Source organism: Pteropus medius, unplaced genomic scaffold, assembly GCF_902729225.1.
Source record: "Pteropus medius unplaced genomic scaffold, Ma_sr-lr_union100, whole genome shotgun sequence".
In the NCBI taxonomy this organism is placed as follows: domain Eukaryota; kingdom Metazoa; phylum Chordata; class Mammalia; order Chiroptera; family Pteropodidae; genus Pteropus; species Pteropus medius.
In genome coordinates, this window is record NW_024344378.1 from 13,542,630 (window position 1) to 13,563,506 (window position 20,877).

General features: G+C 36.4%; 1 protein-coding gene across 2 annotated transcripts; it reads left to right on the forward strand.

Moving 5' to 3' along the window:
* Positions 1 to 6,396: 6,396 nt before the first annotated feature.
* SMNDC1 (survival motor neuron domain containing 1) lies at positions 6,397 to 17,385 on the forward strand. 2 transcript variants are annotated; one of them, XM_039871250.1, is made up of 6 exons: positions 6,397 to 6,618; positions 7,849 to 7,968; positions 12,549 to 12,691; positions 13,302 to 13,463; positions 15,262 to 15,415; positions 15,873 to 17,385. In XM_039871250.1, the coding sequence occupies exons 2-6, from the start codon at positions 7,849 to 7,851 to the stop codon at positions 16,008 to 16,010; spliced, it is 717 nt and encodes a 238-aa protein (XP_039727184.1). In that variant the 5' UTR covers positions 6,397 to 6,618; the 3' UTR covers positions 16,011 to 17,385. The 2 variants fall into 2 exon arrangements, with proteins under 2 accessions (XP_039727184.1, XP_039727185.1); XM_039871251.1 differs by lacking the exon at positions 6,397 to 6,618 and adding an exon at positions 10,559 to 10,748 and having other exon boundaries at positions 7,843 to 7,968.
* The last annotated feature ends 3,492 nt before the right edge of the window (positions 17,386 to 20,877 follow it).

Below are 20,877 nucleotides of genomic sequence, written 5' to 3' on the forward strand. Positions count from 1 at the left end.
TTTTAACACAAGGAAAACCAGATGAGAAGGTGACATTTGTTTCATGGTTTCTAATACGGGTAGCTTCTGCAAGAGAGGCAGAATCAGAGGTGCCAAAAATAGGGGTGATATGGGGAAAGTATGTCTTCTTTCCTACTGAGGATGCTGTGGTGTGCTGTCCAGATCCCTCCTTCAGGCTGAGGTTCTCACTCTCCCAGAGCTAGGGAGTCGGTGGCTGACAGTTTTCAGCTGAATTGCTCTTAGCCCCCTTCGCTGATCATTTGAGGTTGGGTATAATGCCTGGCACCCTTGACTTAAGGGAGGCCATCCCAGCTCTTATAGGATAGGCTGAGGCCTCTGTTGCAACTGCAGCTCAGCCCCTTCTCCCTCTCTGCCCAGCCATTCTGTTGCCTCTCCCAGGTGATGTTCCAGAGGGCACTCGCCAACAAACCTCTTGCACAGAAATCTCAGACTCTTCTTCCTGGGAATCCCAACTTATGACATCTACCAGGACCACAAACAGCCTTTCATGAGCACTAATTATAGAGAATGAAGGTGTCACTACAAAAACACATATTAAATGTCCTGGGTCTTGAACAAAATGAGCCACATTTCTTATGTCCTAAAACTAACAACACAGAGATGTTGTGAACAGCACACAAATGATCTAAAGGACTTTAGAGATAAAGTTATTTTATTAAAAGAATCATAGCAAGGATAAACACAAATGTGTATATTAAAACCAAGAACAGAAGTTGAGTACAGATGACTAGTTTATCACTTGGACATTATAAGGCATAGTTTTTTTTGGCTGTTTATTTTTTCCTATCTCCTTCTCCATAAAGCAGCTTGGTAATATTCCTTTACGAAGGCTCCACCACTGGGTGAAAAACAAACAATAGCAAATGGACATCAAAGAGATGCCTGTGTCCCCACTGCCACCTAATGGGTTCTTTGAGCATTAAGGTCTCCATTTTGTAGATTTTTTTTAAACTGCTAACGCTATATCAATAAAATGACTAAATGTGACTATATCAAACTATGGACCACTAGTCTTAAAGGGGCAAAACTCTGGGGATCATTTTGGCCTCTGGAAAAAGTCATTTTAATTGTCTTCTTTTTCTTCTTTACATTTGGAAATGTACATCCCCTGCCACCTGTTATTTTGAAGAAGCGCCTGCCAAGTTGGGACCCTCGTAGAAGAGGCCTCGCAGTATCCCCAGCCTTACCTTTCCTTACCCTATAGCTTAAAAATAGATTGTCCCCTGCAGCTTGACCCAGAGCTTAGAATGTCGCCTGTTGCCCTGAAACTCATGATTAATACCCTTATGCTTACTGATCACAATTCTTCTGGTCTAGCTTTCTTTCCAGACTACTCCCATCTTTGTACCTGGGTTGCTAACAGCACCAGAGGACCACGTTGTTAGAGGAATGACTCCACGAAGCACAGCAGACCCCCCAGAACCGTCATGCAGCCTCTGGAATAATACCCTAAGCTGGACTGAGAAAGTAAGGCAGTTTTGAAGCTGTTAACCTGCTGCCTTCTCAGATCACTGGTGCTCCAACAATAAACGCTTATTCTAAATATCCCAACTCCTGTATCAGTCTATAGGATGAGTGTCACAGGCAGCACAAGCCCGGGACTTGGTTGCCCTCTGCCTTCAGCTTGATATAAGTATTCTTTAAAAAAAGATTGTTCTATTATCCATTGCGCAATAAAAGTGATGTGGAATGTTCCAGGCTTTTTTCTGTCCCTCCCACCCCTTGATAAATAAGCTTTTCTAAGATAAATAAATAAACTGGTGTCATGAATGAACCGGTGGGAAACACCCAGATAAGGAGGGTACTTTCAGGGGCTGTGATGCAGATGAATTCAGTTAACTCGCTATTTAAACGACCATCTTAAGATTTCCACTGGAGGCTGTTATATGAGAAAGCCAAACAGGGCCGAAAATGAAAAAAGCGCCTGTCACCACATCAGAAGGCAAGGTCCACTGGAGCCTCTCCTGTAGGTTGGGAAGTCAAAGTAATTCTTTCTCATGCTTTCCTTCCTGGCCTTCAAAGAGCTCTTACGACTGCTTTGACCTCCACTGCCCACATCTTCCTGCTAAGCCTTGACCCATCTGGCTTTCTACAGCCTTTTGTTTCTGACAACCACATATGCTTTTGTAATCTTTCATATTACTTATGAGTTGCTAAGCTACTGTTAGCTCCTAGAATTGCCCTCAACTATCTGCTGGACACACACACACAATACCCTCAAAACTATTCTAGCTAGTCTAAAACTTTTCTCCATCTTGTTATTTTGAAAAATTTGAAACATACAGAAAAGCTGAAAGACTGGTCTACTGAATATTTATCTCCTTCTACAATGACTGTTAACATTTTGCCATATTTTAATTTTCTCTCTCTCTCTCTATATATATATATACACACACATGTCTATATACATATATAGTCATACACACACACACACACACACACACACAAATTTTGTACAATTTTATATAATTTTTTTGGCCAAACTCTGAAGGTATGTTACAGATGTTATGGTACTTCATCCTTAAATATCTGACTAGGACATTCTCCTAAGTAACCTACATAAATTTCACACCTAATAAAATTAACGATAATTCAATATCATCTAATATCCAGTCCATCTTCAAATTTCCCCAAGTGTCTTCAAAATTTCTTTTATAGCTTTAGTTTTCCAAATCTAGCCTCAATCAAGATTTACCCATTGCATTTAATTATATCTTTTGCCTCTTAATCTAGAAGTCTTCGACTCTTTCTAGTGACATTGACTTTTGAAGAATTTAGTTTTCTGAGTCTTCTCTCAGGGTCATTTTACTAGTTTCTCTATTCCTGTATTTCTTTTAAACTAGAAGTTGGGTCAAAAGACTTGATTATATTCAGGTTAAGCATCACCTTCATAAGTGATGCTGTTACTTCATGTTGCATCAAATCAAGAGGCCTATAAAATCAGGTTGTTCCACCATTAGGAGCAACCCCTGGGTTGTCGGTAACTGCTGAATTTCTTCATCATATCTCCCCCTTCGTAATTACTAAGTAGTCTGTGGGGTGATACTCTGACACTGTGCAAACAGCCTCCTTTCCCCTATCTCCTCCTTTTACAAGATGGGTGTTAGCTTCTATGAATGATTTGTGCCCAAATCACTGGGGACAGTACGTGGTGACTTTTCCAATTCTGTCATTCCATCTACATTTATTGGCTGGCATTCTTTTTTTTTTCCGGAGGGAGGAAAAAAAAATCCCTTCCTCTACCCTTGATTTTGAGTATCACTTTAGACATGGATTTTAAAAATATATTCAATGCTTTGATAATCTACCAGCCATTATTCTTTTTAGTATCCTAATTAACTCACATTTGGCTGGTGGAGTCCCCTCAAGCTGGTCTGTGAACTTTTGACTTGATCCTATTCATTTTGGGGCATTTCCTTGCATTCTGGCAGGTATTCCAGGCTCACTTTTGTACTTTTGCACTTTCTGAGCCTGAGACCTGAAATCATTTCTCCCAGAAATGCTGTTTCTTTTGTGGAGAATGGTATTTAGATATCAAGATATGGGTACCCTCCACTGGGTAACGTTACTTCTAACAAATATATATAAACAATTTATTAGAGGGTTTCCTGAAAAACTTTTTATTTTATATTTTTATTTTTTACATCTTGAGTTTTAACTAACAAATTATTCACTTCATCTATACTAAACATAAGTTTCAAAATTATCAATACTATTAGCAATAAATCTGTGATGTTTGAGACTTTTTTTGTTCTTTTTGCCCTAAGAATATATCCCACTATGTGTAAGAGTACTAGTAAACACCACTTCCAAATAGGTCTAAAGAACTTTGAATGCCTCTGACATCTGATCCTTATAAAGCCTTTGTAATCTTTTCCAAACTGAAGGAATCCTTGTTTTCTGCTTTTAGTGGCACACTTTTCTCTTCTTTAGTGGAACATATAAAACACAGAATAGCTGAAAATGCACATCCTGAGACTAACAAAGCAATGCAGTTTAAAGTCAACAAATCAGAAATGCTATAACTGAGGAGCATCTTCATTGGTCAGCATCCTTTTAAGGTTATTTTTCCATTAACCTTAAATGAATGATGCCACGTAAGAGTCATCTCAGGATATGTTTTCAATGCATTGTACGCCAAAACACTCAATAAACAGAAAAAGCCAGTAGCTTGCCCTGCAGAAATCTCCATCAAATATTCAAAATACCTATTATGACTAAAGTGGCAAGGGGCATAAGCAGTTATTATGACTAGATACACATCTCTAATTCATCTCCTTAGGCACTGGTCAACATAGCAAAAAGTGGGGTTACTCTTAGTCAGGGATACAATAAAGCTAAAGAATGTAATCTCCTGTTTAATGAATATGTATTAGTATATTGCATATTCTTGTGCCTTGCAGTGGACTGGCGCATTTCCAAAGGCAGCTGCTATACTTTTCTTTAGTAGTTTTGAAACTTTTTTTAGTAGTGAAAAAAAAAAATAGCTGTATATTCGGATGACAATTTGGAGTCTTTAAATTTTATTTACTACTAGGTTTCAATAAAATAAATACCAGGTTTAAAGAACTAGAGACTTTAGATACTGCTCTTTTTTGAAGACTAAACATGATTAAGTTTGAATGAGAATCCTTTAAGAAAACTCAGACACTGACAGTAGATTTTGACAGTTCAAAGGAAGTGGTAAGTTAGAACACCTATTTGAAGTATCACTCTTCATCAAAGCTTCTACTTACTCCAGTTTTATCTTTAATAGCACATAGAATCATTGTGAAAATTAAATGAATACATGTAAAGTGCTTAAAATGGTGCCTGGTATAACTGTTATTTCTTTGTGAGAAAATTCAATACAACCTTTTTTCCAAATATACTCAATCTTGTACAGAAGAGGTTAAAAGCAATGTTGAAAACAAAAAACTATCAAGATGATAAAACTATACTGAACCTTATAATAAATATTTTCCTATTTTCTGATCTAAGGGGTTCATGAAGAGTTCATATTTCAGAGATTTTTACACAACTGTAAAGTTTACTTTATATTCAAGGAGGATTCTTCTGACATTTGTTTTAAAATACACAAACACAATTAGAATAAAAGCAGTTGTCAGAAACTATATTATATTTTCAACAAATTTTTACTATATTAAGGAAAAGTTCATCCTTTCTGGTTTGTCTGCCCTCTTAATGATAGCTACACACTGCTGCCCTCTGCAGCATTTTCAGTTCTTGCAAATTGCCACTGAATCATCACAAACCTGTTTTCTAATTCTATAGACTATCTGACTCAAAGGGAGATGCGTTCGTGTATGTAAAGGGAAGGCCCCTTCAAAACAATACCAAACCACCCACCCACACACACACACACAAAAGAAAGCACTAAAGCTAAATGTCAAGTCCAAAAGAGTCCATCTGAGGAGGGACTTCTTCAGGTTTTAGCAACAGACCCCAGCCCCACAGAGGTTTTTCCCTGGCATTCACCTAGTAGCTTCTTTGCGTCACAGGCCTTTATATATACATTGTAAACTAGTTTAATTGGAAAAATAATTATAAACGTATGAAAAAAGGGTAAACAGTAAAAAGGGTAATCAGTGAAAACATCTGGCTTCCACTTCAAATCTCTAGGTAGGTTTGTGTATATGTCCAGACTATTACATATGCTTAATGTACACTTCAAAAAATATATACATATATATGGAAGTATTCACACCACTGTTTATCATTCAAGACTGTAAATTGGAGCTTGTTCCCTATTAAGCGAGATTAACCTATGCAATTAACTTAATTAAAACCAAATAGGTTCTAACAAAATAGATTTTGAATAAATCAATCTCTCCAATAGGTTCTGCCACAATTTAATTAGCTTTTTGTTGCTACTAAGGTTATTATTATATAAAGTGGTTCTCAAACTTGAGTGACATCGGTATTACCTGGAGGGCTTGTTAAAAGAGGTTGCTGAGACCATCCCCAGAGTTTCTGATTCAAGTCTGGGGAAGGTGTTGAAAATTTGCATTTGTAATAAATTACCAGGCGATGCTGACGATGCTGGTTAGGGTACCACACTCTGAGAACCAACCACTAGTATAAATGCTGCGTTAAACCTCTCATCTGCTCGTCTATGAAGGTACCACGATTACTCCCGTAGGAACCTCAAGAAGGGTCTGACAACACCCACTACCAAACAAACAACCCCACAACTCCCCCCTCATGGCCGGAACTGATAAGACGAAGCTACACCCGGCGCCTGGCGCAGCCCTGTTACGCCATTTCCTTCCAACTAAACCCCGCCCACCCTCCGCCCCAACGCAAGGGCAGGCGGCCCACAGGGCGCTAGGAGTCACGTGAGTCGGGCGACGTCTCGCGAGGGTTTTTAACCTCTCGCGAAACTTCATCCGCCTCTGTCTTTTCCTCTTTCTAGTGCCCGGCTTTCCTCCCCTCCCCCTCATCGCCGACCGAGTTCTTCCTTTACAGAAGGAATCGCCTTATTGTCGCCGCGGAGATATTTCCTGCTGCTGCTGCTGCTGCCGTTGTTGCCGCTGCCACCCCTGGGCTCATTTGCCCCGAGCCCTTCCCGCCGCCCCGTCCCCAACCGTACACAAGGTAACACACCCGGTGAGGGGGAGAGTAAGGCCTCGCCTGGCTTCGGCCTCCTCCGAGTCGAAGCGGAGGCCTGAGGCCGAGGAGCCGGCCACCCTGGAGAGGCCCGGGCGCCGACAAAGACTGTTGGGAGCCCCGGTCTCTTCTCCCACCCAGAGTTGAGCCGTGAGCGGTCCCAGCCAGAGTTGGGGCCTCCGGGCCGTGCCGGCAAACCTAATTCTGGGAACCCGTCGGGTGGGGTTGGGACGTGGGAGGCCTCTGAAGGACAGTCTCGGCTGTCCCGGGCAGAGCCTGTTTTGTGGGGCTCCGGCACTGCTGGCGTCCTCTCGGTTCGTGCGTTCGGTTTTCCTTGAGGGTGATGTTCGAATTTTTTTAAATCATGGTCTGAAATAATCGGCTAAGTTGTGGCGGGCTTTTGAGGTCTTTGGGTAGTTGGGAGGAGAGCAGCCCGGCTTGCTCTCACCCCTTTGGCGACCTTCCAGATTCCAGGCTGTCGTTGGACGGGAACTGTAAGACAGAGAAGGGTCCTTAGAAACCCCATGTGTTTGGTGATAAATCGAGAAAGGATTCTCTCGTATCTTCTTTTCAGGAGAAGAATGAGCCGGGTTTGGTGAAAGGCACGTTCCTTAAAATGCTTAAATGGGAGAGTACTTTTGCTGTTTGTTTTACTGAAGGAAATGCATCGGCACTATTTAAGAGACTGGGTGAAAGATTTTTGCTCTGGAGAAGAAATTTTTAAACACTCTCATTAATTGAATAATTCGTGCAGAGAGACTTGTATAATTTAGTCCAAAAGCCATTTTTGTTTGGTTTTGGAAATATTGTTCAGTGCTTGTAAATGTCTTTTTTTTTTTTAAGTATTGACTCAACAGATTAATGTTTTGGGGGCGTTTGGGGGGAGCGTGAAGATATAACATCCCAATTAATTAAACCCAACACAGTGCCTTCCCTATTACAGGAGTTTACAGAAAATTAGAAATCCCTTTTCCTCATCACTTACTTTTTTTTCTATTTCCTTATGGCATTTATCTGACATGTTTATAATCTTCACTATCCATTCCCTTGAAGTCTGTAGTTTGGCTCAGCTTTTTTCTGAACTAAGGGTAAAGGTGATGTAGTGGCAATGAATTATTATGAATTGGGAGAATTGATAAGGTTTAATTCAGGAAGACAGGGAATTATTTTTTTTCCAAGGTTTGTTCAGTTTTCATGGCCTTACCCTCCCTCCCCCAGATGTCAGAGGACCTAGCAAAACAGCTGGCAAGCTACAAAGCTCAACTCCAGCAAGTTGAAGCTGCATTATCTGGAAATGGAGAAAATGAAGATTTGCTAAAATTAAAGAAAGATTTACAAGTAAGTATGAGGGGATACTTACAGTTATATTGTTCAAAAAGAACTTCTTTGTTTTTAAAATGATTTATTGCTTAGAATGGACAGCTATCCAATGCACCCTTTTGGGGTGGTGTTTACTGTCCCCCTTTGTGTATATGTGCATAGTCATACATGGCTTGTTGAAGTAGGGTTGCTTCCTCAGTGTGTGTATATATCAAATTGAGTGAGGTGTTGTCCTTTGTTATGTAAATTTTTAAAAGTTATATGAGCACATATAACTTTTAAAGTTATATGTGCTCATATAACTTTTAAAAATAAGTTGATTTTAGAAGTCTCTCACACTTTCTAGAGAACAGCTACATAGAACTTTACTATGGAGAAAGTATTTTGACTTTTAAAAACCGGGCAAAAGGAAATTTAGTTCAAAAAGGAACTAAAATTAAAGGAGGAAAACGTAACCTGATTAAGATTCTTTTTAATGCTACAAGATTCTTTGAAGATGAGAGTGCATTTGTGTGTGTCAAAGCTGGAGGGTAACACCTTGTATCAAAAATACGTAAAAATATTTAAAGAGATACTTGTTTTCTGCATAAATGTTACATAATGTTTGAACTTAAGGCTAGGTTTTACAGTGTAATTACTGACACTTGTTGCAGTTAAATTGAATCTGTGAAAAGATCTTGTTTTGTTTGTCAATGGGAGAGTTCAGTAGGGATGAAACCTGCTTTTAAAAACCTGCACTCGGGTTTCAAGACAAATCCATAACATTAAATATCTGTTCTTTCTCAAAACACTAGGTTGATTAATAAAAACACTGTATATAATATTTGTAAATATATGTGACTTTTCATCTTGAAAAATTTGAGAACTTAAAATTCTGAACTTGATGTTTTGGAAAGCTTTAAAAGATATTTTGATTGGATGGTCTACCTTTACTGATTCAGTACAAAACTTGAATCATGTGTCTTAAGTAATCCTTTCCTTCCCTTTATCATCCTTTTGTCCATTAAATTACCAATATTTTTAGGGATATTAGAAGTGCAAACAAATGAAAATGATATGAAATGGGGTCCAGATTCAGGATTCTGAAAGAGCTTATCTGGGCACAATTAAGATGTTGAATATTTTCAGGTTCGAATTCTAAATTGAGAATAAGCTTGATGAAGTTGCAATGGTATGTTATTTTAAAAAACAAAAAACAGGACCTCTTCTCAGTATGTAGAAGTCAGGCCAGTGGATTTCAGGGTGCCGGTTAATAAAGAAAAGATATTTGGGAAGAAATTTTTCTGACTCCCAGGCCAACTTTCTTCTTGCCTCAAAGAGAGATCCTGGCATGCCCTCATCTTTTACCAATCTAAAAGTATCCTTCTTTTCTTTGAAGGAAATAAAACATTGTATGCAGTGATGTGTATATTGCCTCCTGGTCTTTGTGGAACTGGTGGAGGGGAAGTTGGGAATGAAGGTTGAAACATTATTGTGAGGTCTTTTTAATATTTCCAGACTAAATTGTCAGAGTCTGGGTAGAATTACCTTACTATGACATGATCTATAGTGGAAGTACTTTAGGGAGAGAGAACGTTGCGGTAGGCTTTGTAAGCACGTAAATGGCTTACTTAGGGTTCAGTTAATAATGACCTGGGGGTCATTTATCTGTAAAATATCCTCTTTGCTATAACCACTGTACAATAGAACTTTCTGTGATGATGGAAATGTTCTATATCTGTTATGCCATGTAGCGACTAGCCACACATGGCAATTGAATATTTGAAATAAGGCTAGAGTGGCTAAAGAACTGAATTTTTATTTTTATTTAATTAAATGGTCACTGTGACTACCATATTGGGTGGCACAGATTTAGCAGCTTAAATTCTAACACTTTAGTACTAATACAGAATGTTTTTCTTGACGAAACTTGATCCTAGTTTCTTTTCCTCTTAATCCATCATGGAAAAAAAAAATTCATTTTGATTACTAGATTCAGGTCTGCTGTGAACTGAAAACTACTCAGAGATGGAAGGCATCATTGAAGAGTAGATAACAATTCTGAAGTGTTTGGATATCTGCTTCCACGTAGTAATGTCTCCATTGTCTATAGTTACAGCTAGTATTTTGTTCATGGGTTTAAAAAAAATATATTTTTATCTTCTCTGCTTTTATGCCATTGATATTTAATTCTGCTTTTTATATTTGCGGAAAAGTCTGTTCAGACCGATGACTGAATTTGTGGCCTCCTTTGTTTTCTTGTGTTCCTCTTACGGAAGATCCTTACCCTGCTTATGAATTTGTTTACCCTTTCATTTATGCCAGAATACTCTTTCTGCATTTTTTTTCAGTGACTTCATTTTGCCAATAAAGCTTCCGTTTTTATCCTTATGTACTGTCTTTCATACAAAGTTACTCAGCAGGCAGCAAATTGGTCTACTGAAGTTCTCATTGCCTTTCTTTTTTCACTTAAAAAAGTGGGTACAGTAAAATCCAGGCTAGCTAGCAGACTAGATCCCCAGGCAGCCTATGACAATCACAAAAATCGTCAAATTTATTAAGCTGTTTTGCTGAATAAAACTGGTTCTAAAGGAGGCAGGGGTCAAGTCACTTGTCTCATATATTACAGTGGCTCTGTGCATCCCCGAAACGCCTTCCTTCAGTAAGCAGAGTGCTTGAGTGCATCCCCTTTGACCTGCTGATATGTAGATCACAACATCTGATGCTTCCTGGAATTGCCGATTACTGTAACTGCTGCCCATCTGTCAATGAAGGAGCAGTTTCAGAACTCAGACTTGGGGGAGGAAAAGTAATTAATGGTATGTACCTTTAAGAACCCCCTCATAAATAAAATAGTTTCTCTATTACTTTGGTCCATATACACATGTGAAGAAAAAAATTTAGAAGGGTCTTCATAGTTTGTTGGGAGGGGTATGTAAAATATGGCAAAGTGAAAAGACAATTAGGGATAAATGCTGTGGATTTTTTAAAAAGTCCTTTCAGTGCAGGGCTCTGGAAATTCTTTATAATATGCACAGCTTTTCAGGACCCTTTTCTTTGATGAAAATGTGTTTCCTTGTGAAAACATAGTTGGAAAATGGTCAATACTAAGCAGAAGAATTCTAAATCTGTGACCTACAAATGCACAATTCATGTTTGGGCTTTGGTAGATAAATGATCGCTAGTTAGATGGAATTATTTAATGATAGGGATTGTATGGGCTCTTGAGTCAGGCTTACTAGATTACATTCCTGGCTCTAAAAGTGGTTCATTAAAAACAAGAGTGGATACTTTGTATAGTACATGCTATATTTATTTGGAAGTTCTTTGCTTTATTTGCAAAAAATCATCTAATTAAAAGGTATTTGAATAGCTACTTAGCATCTAATAAAACTTCATTAAAGATATTACTCTTCTGAATTTTTAAATTGAAGTCTTTTTTTTTTTAATTCACCAAACTGACCTTTCTCCAAGGGCTTAATATCCTTCCCCTTCCCCCTTTAGGTTCAAATATTAATTTTGAGAAATAGGAAGATTTAGAATCTTTAGGAGAGAGGTAATACTTAACTTTCTTGGCTACTTAACCAGAAGTACTATTAGAAAATTTCATTGAGAACCAGAAGAAATTCAATACAGAGTTTAACTTTGCTAATTTTTCTCCCCAACCACTTAATGTGATATTTTAAGGTATTTTATATGCTATAGTGGGGGAACAGGTATGTAGGTTCTTAGATAAGATGATGCATAATATGGGTCTTCATTCAAGTAAAAATATAGCACATAGGTAGCAGATCTATCACTTTGTACTATATTTTTACCTTTTTAACCAACCTTACCAAACACCTTTGAATGAAGCCAATATAAACCTGAATTAGAAAAAATATTTGCCACACAGAAAGATATTGCCTGCCTGTGTGTGTGAAGATTTAGTTTTTCCTTTTAAATGAAGCTGTGCTAATGTGCTTAACATTAAGGTATTGGGATATTTTAAATCTGACCTGGTAACTTGCTTACTTAGGTGAGGTAATCTTTATGATAAATGGATAGGAAAATTACTGGCTTTTTATATATGCTGACAGTATTTTAGTATAAATATGTATGAGCAGGAACATTTGTATCACTAAGAGTGTTTTAGGGTTTTTGAGAGTGGAGCATGTTGGCTAGTACTGTAATGCCCTGTAAAACAGTACAGTTGCATGAAACATATGTGACAGTGATATGAGATAAAAGTGATATTGAATCTAGCTCAGTCCCTCATAATTGACTATTTCTCATCTTTAGATCTCTTCAGCTAAAATAGGCACTTAGAAGTAAGACATGATATAAACTCAAATCTACTCTTATTTCTCTTAGTATTTGAGGTTAAGTTGAAAGGCAACTCTGTGGATTTAAATCCCAGCTCCACCACTGTATAAAATGCTATAACTTAGTTTCTCCATGGGGATAATCACAGTACCTGCATCCTAATATTGTTATGAACTGCAAATAAATACGTGTAGAGTACTTAGTGCTATATGGTGTGAGAGCTGTCATTGAAACTGAAAAGAACTTGCTGTTGAAAATAGGTGACAATGTGAACTATAAAAATAATGTTAATGATTTTTGTTTTTCCTTTTTAGGAAGTTATAGAACTAACCAAAGACCTTCTGTCAACTCAGCCTTCCGAAACTCTTACAAGTTCAGACAGTTTTGCTTCTACTCAGCCCACTCATTCATGGAAAGTAGGAGACAAATGTATGGCAGTCTGGAGTGAAGATGGACAGTAAGTGTAGAAAAAAAACTCTAACTATAACATGAAATAATAAAAATACAATGGTAAGATGTTTTTATTCAGTTTGAACTACCCTATTTTAGTCTTTCTATATAGACTATGGTTAATAGAGCCAATTTGATTCTTGGGTGGTTATTAATATAGTTTAGTTTTGAGCTTTAGATTAAATTTTGGGGCAGAAAAATGGCTTGGATCCTAGAGGAAAGAAAACTGAAAGCAATGGGAAATGAATGAATGTTTTTAAAAATAATCTAAATTCTTTTTTCCTTAAATTGAAAATTGAATGGTCGGCTATATTAAATGTCTGTGAAATACATATACTGAAATGATTTCTATAAGAAATACCTTTTCTCAAAGAGATTGACTAAAACACATTTAGTAGACATGTAAGAGACTCTCCTGGCAATAATATAAGGTTTAGGACTTCCTTTTAGGATAGCAGATGGCTAACTCCAAATACTCTTGCATTATCTTGGTCAAAGGGCCTTTGATTATAGAATTTTCATTTTAGACACATGTAATAGTAGAATCACTGCAGTATGTCTTGTAGGCTGAGTACTAAACCTTTACTCACCTGCTTACAGCCATGATATCTTTACAGGTGTTACGAAGCGGAGATTGAGGAGATAGATGAAGAAAACGGCACTGCTGCAATCACTTTCGCTGGCTATGGCAATGCTGAAGTGACTCCACTGTTGAACCTCAAACCTGTAGAAGAAGGAAGGAAGGCAAAGGAGGACAGTGGCAATAAACCCATGTCAAAGTAAGTGACTTTTTAGCTTTTTAAGTGTAATCTTCCCCATTTGGGTATTTGAAGTGGTCTGCAGAATCTGTTCAGGCTAGATTAGGGTAAAAAAGTTAATAATACTGTTTATCATTATTTTGAAGATTAGCAGTATAAAGTCATTCTCTGTATTTGTATGCCTAGGTAAAGTGAGGACATTTTGGTTCCCATTTAATGCATTCAGTAAATACTAAGAGGATACTGTGTACATTCTCACTAAACCAGGTGCTGAGGTTCGACCATAGTGAAGAAGACCAACTTGGCCCATGGCCCTTCTCTTGACTGAGCTTATAGAGAACAAAACACGTAATTAAAGAAGAACTTTAATAATAAAGTATAGTAGTTATGAAGGAAACATAATGGGTACTTTAAGGGAACAAGGAAAAGGTACCTAAATTGCACTTAGTCATTAGGGCAAATATATTTTGAGAAAACGACATCTAAGCTGAGATTTGAAAAGGAGTTAGCCAGATAATGAACTAGAGTGAGACTTTGAGCAAGCTGCTTATCTTCTTTTTCCTCATGTGTAAAATGGGGACAATAGTGTCCACAGTGTAGGGTTGTGAGTATTAAATGATAGCATTAATAAAGCATGTAGTACAGTTCTTGACATGTAGTAAGAGCTCAGTAAAGATTTACTTTTAAAAAGGGAAACATAGAGGTAACAGAAAGAAATTCCTGAGGAAAAAACTTGGGGCGTGAAAGGGGGTGGTTTGACAAGAGAATGGATTAGAGAGGTAGCAGCAGCCAGATCATAAAAAACCTGGATGCCACTGATGCATTTCAAGTAGAGGAGATAAGATGTGATCAGCTTGAGCTTTCAAATGATCAGTGGCATCCCCTAGGTGTAGATGAACCCAGGGAATAGTAGAGTGAAGTGTGCAGTTTGACAGGTATTTCAGAGGTAGAATTAACAATATATTGGTTAACTTCTGCATATTTACCACATTTTGCTGTCTTTTGGATTTGTCAAGAGGTTTTAAAATTTAAGTATCTGTATGTGATTAGAATTTAAGAAAATTGTCATCTCTTAAAATAACATTTAAGTGTCCCAATAAGAAAATCAGATTGTAGACCATCATCTCTAATTTTAGTTTTTGTCATCTGTATTAAAAAAACACTTAGCTTCATAGTGGCGATTTATGATACAGAAGAGTCTAGATCTTAATGCCTCTTTTTTAAAGACCTCTTCACCCTTTTGGTAAGAAGTCAGTGTTAATTCGGCAGAAATTGTTGAGAACTTTGGACTCTGATCTTATTCAGTGCTTTTGGAAAACCCGAGTTGTTTTCGTTTTAAGAATTGTTAGGTGTGATTTCTCTTTGTGCTGCGCTGTGTTCTTCCAATCTAGATGAAGCAAGTGTTTTCATCTTTATCGAATCTCCATATACTTTTTCCAAATGCAGTGTGTTATACTTGCTAACTGTCCATTTAGAAATTGATAAAAAATTAGACATCTGTTGACACTCATTCCTAAAACAACAGGCCAAAGCTATATAAATGTCAAATAAGTCATAGTTGAAATATTTGATTTAATGGGTAATAGATTACAGTTATGTTTGAAAGTTTCCAAGGATGCCATGTATTTCAAATAAGATCCAGTCATAGTGCTGGGTAATTGGCATTGATGTTATTGCTTTTATTCATGGGAGAAGAGTGTGTCAGTTTATTAGTGTTTTCTATTTTGTTTTTTGGGGCTTTTTTTCCCCACTGCTAAATAACCCCAAGGAAGTTCTTTTAAGTCTTAAGACTTGACATTTAGCTGTTATATCCACACAGAAAAGAAATGATTGCCCAGCAGCGTGAATATAAAAAGAAGAAAGCTTTGAAAAAAGCACAGAGAATAAAAGAACTTGAGCAGGAGAGAGAGGACCAGAAGGTGAAATGGCAGCAGTTCAACAACAGAGCCTATTCTAAAAACAAAAAAGGCCAGGTTAGTAAATTCTTTTACCATACTTTGTAAATATGAAAAGTGCAGTTTTCATTAAAATAACTTTAAAATGAAAAAGGTAGATTAAAAACACGTAACTGGATCTTGAATTCAGAACTCTTCAATCTTCAGTTTGGCTTATTGAAAAAAATCTCCATTAGCCACTGTCTTTGCAATAGAAGTATTATGAATGAGAGTTTATATCAGGAATTAGAAAAGATCTAGGTTCTTTTCCTTCTATAAAGTAAAATTTTAAAACTTATTTACTACCTTACATATCACTTAGAAGGGAGTGTATTGAAGCATACCTGCTTTGAACATGCCGTACACTGGACATCACTGGTAGATTTTATTTAAAAGCACTCAGGTTCCCTCGATGTACTTTTCCTTCTAGATGTATTTTATAATTTTTATTGTTTCTAAAACTAATGAGGAATGGTTTCTGTTTCATTTCCCCCAGGTAAAGAGGAGTATTTTTGCTTCACCTGAGAGTGTAACTGGCAAAGTTGGAGTAGGAACTTGTGGAATTGCCGATAAACCTATGACACAATATCAAGATACCTCTAAATACAATGTCAGGCATTTGATGCCTCAATAATCAGAAAAACTGTTGGATTTCATCTCCACAGGGCTTTACATTTACCTTTTTATCCTTATATTTTTCTAAAGGTAAATTATTTGTTAGATGAGTAAGGAAGATAACATATACCATTGTTGTCATTGTTTGGACTTCAATAGAATGAAACTTGAAATTGCATTTGATAACTGCTATTCATTTAACTTTCTTCACCTCTACTACTAGTTTCCTCAAAGTTTGTTGGATAAAGCAACTTTTCTAGATAAATGCTTAAATAAAGCACTTAGATGAATTGTTGATCTTCCTACTATCACGCCCCCACTTAATGGATGGCATATACTTTTTGTAAACTCCTAACCTGGAACTTTCAGAACCTTTGAACTTGCCACATATTCTAGCAATTCACTGGAACATCAAGGTAAAACAAACACCAGACTGCTACAGAGATCTTTTCATTTTTTTCCCCTTATCTTCAACTTAAACCTAGCTATTGCCCAGTTAAGCCTAAAAATAGGTTAATTTGTAAATGGCAAAGTTTGAGGTTTTTCCTTCAATAACTTGTTTTGTAAGCCTATTGGGCCGTTTCTAAAATCGATCCAGCTCTTTTATTCTTTTCATTGAGTTTTAGGTTTATGTAAGAAACCATGTTTAGGACCCGCTACCTTTTCTAATTTTTTTTTTGTACGTTTGCTTTTTTTCCCGTGTTTTTCACTTATGGTAGTGGTACCATTTTTTTGGATGTGTAATGTTTATATGAGAAAACAAAAAGCTGATGTATAGCCCTGTATACAGTGTAGATACTATTTTTGTAAAAAAAAAACAAAAAACCAAGGCTAAATTAATGAACAAGAGTACTGAATGTTTCATCATTAAAAATTTAATGTATTTCTTGTGCATTAATCTGACCATAATTTCCCTGTATATTATGTTCATGTAGCTGAGTGTAATTTTTGTTAACTAGATCAAGTTGTCAGCATTTGCTGGTATAAGCCAACATCACAGTTATCCTGATTTGAGTTTAAGCCAAATATATGCATAGAAAAGGGTCTTCCTGTTAATGGAAGACAGTGATTTTTAGGATGTGTTAATTTCAGTTTTTGTATGTTTAACTTTTATTAAATAAAGTGTTTTTAAAATCTCCAGGGTGTGTTAACAGAAGGGTCAAGTCTTAGCTGCCAGCATTGCTAGTGATTAAACATCAGTGTACTTGCATACATCATTTCCACAGAAGAAAATATTGAGTATGACAAAGGTTTCAATAAACCCTTATGTACTTCCTTTCCATTAGACATAAGAAATTAGATTCTAAAGGGCAAAACTTAAGGGCCTGTTCTTTGTATAGAGTTGTTTGTAAAATTTTGGTTTAAAGGAAAAATAAAAATTTTTATTTCATGAATTTTAATTTTTTTGGTAAATCGAAACTTAGGAGGCAGCCATGAGAAGTAGAATTCTTCATCTCACCTCTCCACTACCCTTCCAACCCACAGTGTAGAGCATGTAGGACAGTATGAAAGGTGAAGTATTTTAGATACGAGGTACAAATTACAATAGAAAAAGGCTACTCAACCTGAAAAATTTCTAAATAAATATGCTAATGTAACTACTTGTAACAAACATCCTAATATACTAATATTCAACAATATCCTTGAAGGATTGCAAGGAGATTCTTTTAATTAAAAAGCACTGGACGGATTTGGTATAATTTATGTGGCCATACAAAATGGTTTTTGGTGAGACTACCTTGGTCTGTATGATGTTACTCACTTGGTGTCTGTATAGACAAGACTTGTGTTGTGCCTTGTTTGACCCTATGGGCCTTCCTTTCTGCACATTAATTTTCCTGGAGGGCTTTGCCAGGAGGAGGAGAGAAAAGGAGTAAAGGTGACCATGTTGTTAATAAAATACATATTTTTAGTAGGCATGTATAGCATGAGTTCAGGAGCTGTTGTTTCAAAGACCTAAATGTGGCTCTTTGAAAAGTCCTAGTGTTGGGATGATAGTGTCTCCAGATTAACACAAAAGTTAGGATTCCTGGGAAGGTAGAGTACCTGTCTCAATGTGTGATGCTAAAGATGAGAAGATGCTTGAGAAACGTACCAACAGTATATTACATATGAAGGTAGTTAAACTGAGTATTCTAAAACCAAATATGATGCTTGGTCTTATGAAGCTTTGTTATAAAATTTAATGGAGAGTTTCCTCTCTGTGAAGAAAGGAGACTGGAAGCTCTGACAGAACTGTCAGTCAGTCAGGGCCCCCAGTAACTGGTTGTATGTCTCTTCTCAAAATTTGATATTTGACTTGGTGGTTATTAAACATTTCAAGGAAGGAACAGTCCTAACACCTCAAAAATAAGTAAACAAAATTTAAACTTTTAATATTAGTCACAGATAACATGCTTTTAAAATTAACATGTAGGAAGGCCATATTGAGAGAGCAAGGGCTCTGGTGCCAGACTGCTGTTTGAATCCTGGCTCCTTCCTTTATTACCTGTGTGTATAACTCCTCTTTGCCTCAGTTTTCTCAGCTGTAGAATGAAAATACCTGTTTTGTTAAGCTGTAAGGATGAGCGAGTTAATGTGTGTAAAGTGCTTAGTAGAGTACTTGGAATATGGTAAGCACTATAGAAGTGTGTGCTGTTACTGTGCAGAGTATTGGTGAATATGTCTTCCTTAATTTGAACAGTAGTTCATCTTATAATGTATAATGCCCATTACTTACAATTTGTGGTCCCTAATTATAAATGTTACCAAATTACCAAAGTTATATATTAAGTACATCCTAGTAAAGGTTAAAATTTTTGTATTAGAATATCTTAGGGCGTGTTTCTTAATGGGAAGGGGGTATAGATTATAATAAAACCACCCCTAATGCTTGTTTGAAATTAAGAGTGATTTCTGGATCTGGGTCTTTCCCCAGACCTGTTGGGGCCAGGGTATATCAGGGTAAATACTCCACAGATGATTCTGATGTACATCCCTGGCTGATAACCATGTTTTTGCTTAAATGTAAAAGCAGTTTGATTTTTGAAATGAAGGAAAAATTACCTTAAGTGGCAGTTTTCTTAGCCCAGTTAAGATGATGCATCAAACTAAAATGAAATACATTCATTTATTTTAACGACTCTTTTTTTAATGCTTGTTTTTCTCACAAGGAAGAGTGTTTATGTGTGTGTTTCCATTACAATGCAGTCTTAATGCTGAGTATGTCTGCCTTAAAAATAGCAAAGGAAAACCAAGGTAATGTAAAGGAAAATCATTGTTTTGTAAATTGTGTGTGTGTAGATTGTAATTACAAGAGGTGAAAAATACCACTTGAAAATTCAGCCAAAAAATATTTTTAAAGCTTTGACTTTGCCGTAGATATTAACTGAAATATAAAAAGAAATCTATTAAGGCCAGCAAGGTTTTATATTTGTTTAAATATCCACTGAATTGTATTAACTATTTGTATTATACTATGAAGCAACCAATTACTATAAATGGTAATTTACAAGTTCAACAGTAAATGTGGACATTCTTTATATCTAGGATTTTTGAGTTGCAAGTTAAACTGAATTTTTACTGCAGTGGAGAGGAAGAGCATAGCAGGCAAAACAACAGGTAATATCATAGTTTAAATAAAACCCAAGTAATTGAATCCCCTTATACTATGACTTTTTATAAAGCATATCTGTATAGATAATACATTAAAGAGGTTCTGAAACCCAATATTGACATTCTAAGAATTTGTTTTGGCCTAGCCAAAATTTAAATAGTAAAAGAAAACAAGATGGAAAGTGTTAGATTTCAGTGAGGTTCTTCAATTGCCTTTTGTGCCTTTCAACTTACGAATATAAAGATGGTTCCTTTGTGTTTGGATTCTTATCTTTCAATTCCCAGGAAATAAAAAGTGACAATTTACTTCCACCAAATTCCTCAGTTCATTTTTATGAAACCAGTACAGACTTAAATTACTGAAGTTATAATTTGTTTACTCAGTCTTTAAGAGCATAGCTAAAGAAGCCATGGTTATACTCATTAGGATAAAAAGATTGCCAAAAATCATGGTTATTATTTTGCTAGCTATGATTTCCCTCTCTTGGTGAAACTGATGTGCTTTTGTTTTTCCCCCCTTTCAAGCCCTGTACTCACTTTAGCAAGATGCAGTGAAATTCTGACCAGAGAAAAAGAATTCAGGCTTGGAGGAAACGCTTGACTCTTATGTCCTTGGAAAACTAGAGTTGAAGTCTGAGATCTGCAGCTAGGCTAGTCTTTAATAGATGGTAATTGTCCAATTGTTCATTGCTCAGAAGTATGCAGGAAGCAGGAGTAAGTATCCATTTGGTTCTTTTGCACAGTTTTTCTCTCCGAAAGCAATGGTCAGGTTTAGTTGACCTAGCTTACAGTGTGAGATAAAGCTAATTTAGAAGAAACTGACTTCTCAAATTTGTATTTTTTATATATACTTTAGAGACATTTCATGGCTTTTGTTATGTTTTTACAATGCTATTTTGTGCCTTGGTGTGAAAATCTAGAATATCACAAATATTGCCCTGCCAATAAAGATATTAAGCATTCCTTCATAGCAAAGAGCTAAGAGCTTGAGGAAATTCCAAAATTTTAGGAAGTTAGCTGGTAGTACTTTACTTTAAAAGAGCTTCATTTAAGCCATTTCCCCTAATAGTTTGATTTTATAAAAAAGTAAAACCAAGAAGTGAAGTAGTCAGCTAATACATATATTTTGGACTACACTGATTATTTAAAAGAATCAGATGTATTCCACAAGGAAACGAAATTCCTGTTACATCTGATACATGGGCCAGGAAGATTTTATTTCCTTGGCAAGGCCAGCAGTAAATATTAACTAGGGTATTTAATTATTATGCAATGGTTACTATCAGTGTACA

Excerpts from the sequence above, each read along its gene's own strand:
- SMNDC1 (XM_039871250.1), top strand. The coding sequence starts at position 7,849 with ATGTCAGAGGACCTAGCAAAACAGCTGGCAAGCTACAAAGCTCAACTC. Across the intron at positions 7,969-12,548 it reads AATTAAAGAAAGATTTACAA|GAAGTTATAGAACTAACCAA; the intron begins GTAAGTATGAGG and ends TTTCCTTTTTAG. Across the intron at positions 15,416-15,872 it reads CTAAAAACAAAAAAGGCCAG|GTAAAGAGGAGTATTTTTGC; the intron begins GTTAGTAAATTC and ends CATTTCCCCCAG.